The following is a 2350-nucleotide window of genomic DNA, read 5'->3' on the forward strand; positions in this document are numbered from 1 at the left end:
AATAATAATACATTAAAAGCATCTTTAACTATTTCAACTGGTTATAAAGTTGATTTTACAACTTCAACTTCAGTTTGAACTGTTTTTGGTTTTAACAGTGCAATATATTCAGCAGGCTATTATATAGCAACTAATATAATAAACATATTAAGTGTTAATAGTATACTAGTAACAAGTGATATAAGGGGCCGTCCATAAAGGACGTCATTATTTATAAGGCATTTTTGACCCCCTCCCCCCTCTTTGTCACTGATTGTCCTTTTTTCCTATACCCCCCTTAAAAAGGACGTCATAAAATTGTGCCTCCCCCCCCCCCCCTACACAACCCCTATAAATATCATTCAGAATCTGATTAGGTATTTCCACGTATGTTTTTGTTCTTTTGCCTTTCTGAAAAAAAAAATTATTTAATATTACTTTAGTCTTATCCGACATATTAAATTTAATCAAAGTGTATCAGTGTATCAACTTGCCTCACTTATCATCTATCCAAGGATTTTTTAAGTGATCGTTATTTGATATGATTGGAAAAGAGCAGTCCGGTTCGTCTGAAACAGTTGAATCATTCGGAATATGAAGGCCCTCCGTTTCGATTTCGTCCTCATCGAAACCATTCAGCAAAGGCCGCGTTCTCTTCTACTGCAACTACGGCCATTAACTCTCTTTTGCGCTTGGCGGCAATGCGAACAGGCCTGACTTGCAAAACAGTAATAGTCATTCGGTTAATAACATTGGAATGAGTAAAGTTGACATGCTTTTTGAGCATGACTTGGGAGGCAAAATACAAGTTACAGTGCTTGCAGATTTTCTGAGACAAGCTTGATTGCACAGAGGGACAAAACAGGTCGTAAGGAGGAGGTTTGAATGATTTCAATGATCGAGGAACGGTGCTCTGAATATTGGAAGCGATAAGAAAAAATACTGAAGGAAAACGATTCTTGCTGGCGATGTCTGAAATGGATACAGCTTTCAAACCATCTTCTGACTGGCTGATTGGAATAGGTAGAGGCAGAAATGGACCAGGAATAACATGGAATTAAGAGCTTCTTTTCAAAGCGCAACATCTGGGATCTTCACATTTCACAATTTGCGTGAAATATTGACTGGTGCGCACATGAGAGGCAACCAGTCTCGATCCTTTGATAAGAGATGATGGACGTCGAGCTCCGTCTTTTTGTCTGGATCGATATACTCGGCCACCGTTGGAAACTGGTCAATCATCAGACCTGAAAAGACCGAGGCACAGCTCTTTCCAGCAAATTTTTTTTTCTCCAAAAAAAGATCCACTGTCCTGCCTTAAATATAAGTCGCAATGCATATAATTAACTCCTTAAGCCTTGTATCTATATTGTATTTTGATAAACAGTTGATATTAAAAATGAATTTGAATACATTTAGAGTCTAGATGAGGTCCATAATGATCGTGAGGTAGGATCAATCCCGCCAACTCTTTACTCAGTGGAGCCATCCTTCTCTCGGCTCGATTGAAAGCACTCCGTCCTGGCGCATTTGTCATGATAAATAAGGCATCCAAATCATTTGTAAGGAAATGATGAATTGCTGTAAACAAAATAGATATTTAAATTAGAAGAAATATAACTGTATTGATGGATCGCAATAAAAAATTTGAAAAGAAGGCTATACCAGTTTCGATGACTTTAGCGTATCGTGGATTTTCATCTGGTCTACCATCAACACTGAAAACAACCACTGGCTTGACCAACTTGGTCAAAGGATCTTTTGTGATAGAATCAAACTCTGGCAGAGTCAAAAGTCGTTCAAAGTCTAATCCGTGAGCATACGCTGTCGATGATGAATGCTTTCCAGATCGAATAGCAACATAAGTGGGACCGGAATAGGAAACTGCGTCAGATTTTCCATGCCCGTCTGGTTTGATTGCAATACCTGCGTAGACGGACGGAATGAGTTTGTGCTTTGCAGCGATAACCCAATCATGATCAGGAAGAAAAACTCGATATTCCATATGCATCAATATAGGAGCTTGCTTGTTGGCAGTGGTGATTCCAATAGAGATCCGAGCTTTATCGTCTTGACTTATAAAGCACCCATCCTTGGGGCCCAAAAAAGAGCAAACTTTTTTCACATTCTTTATAGTTGCTGTACAAAATGGACCATCCACGTGACTTGAATGGAGGTCAGTTTGAGCCCGCATCAACTTAACTGGAACCGTGTGGACGTGTCTCTTTCCTTCAAGCGAATCGCTCCGTTTTGGCAGCAAACGAGTATATAAAGTACTTCTGCTAAGATTGTAACCTCTCTTTTCGAGCTCGGCACCAAGCTCATCCAAAGATTTGAGGCTCTTTAAAAGTAATTAAAGAATAATCAGTGA

At 39.3% G+C, this 2350-nt stretch overlaps 1 protein-coding gene across 1 annotated transcript; it reads right to left on the bottom strand.

Moving 5' to 3' along the window:
* Positions 1–1159: 1159 nt before the first annotated feature.
* On the bottom strand, positions 1160–1993 carry LOC136090278 (uncharacterized). The gene is made up of 2 exons (XM_065816561.1): positions 1645–1993; positions 1160–1560 (listed from the first exon to the last, which is right to left on the bottom strand). The coding sequence occupies exons 1-2, from the start codon at positions 1988–1990 to the stop codon at positions 1373–1375; spliced, it is 534 nt and encodes a 177-aa protein (XP_065672633.1). The 5' UTR covers positions 1991–1993; the 3' UTR covers positions 1160–1372.
* Positions 1994–2350: the final 357 nt, after the last annotated feature.

The sequence above is a fragment of the Hydra vulgaris genome, chromosome 13 (genome assembly GCF_038396675.1).
Source record: "Hydra vulgaris chromosome 13, alternate assembly HydraT2T_AEP".
NCBI lineage: Eukaryota > Metazoa > Cnidaria > Hydrozoa > Anthoathecata > Hydridae > Hydra > Hydra vulgaris.

Bases quoted from the DNA above. Each gene is read 5' to 3' on its own strand.
- LOC136090278 (XM_065816561.1), bottom strand. From the start codon at position 1,990: ATGCATATGGAATATCGAGTTTTTCTTCCTGATCATGATTGGGTTATC. The intron at 1,561-1,644 runs GTATAGCCTTCT...TTTTGTTTACAG, and splicing joins CGCTAAAGTCATCGAAACTG to CAATTCATCATTTCCTTACA.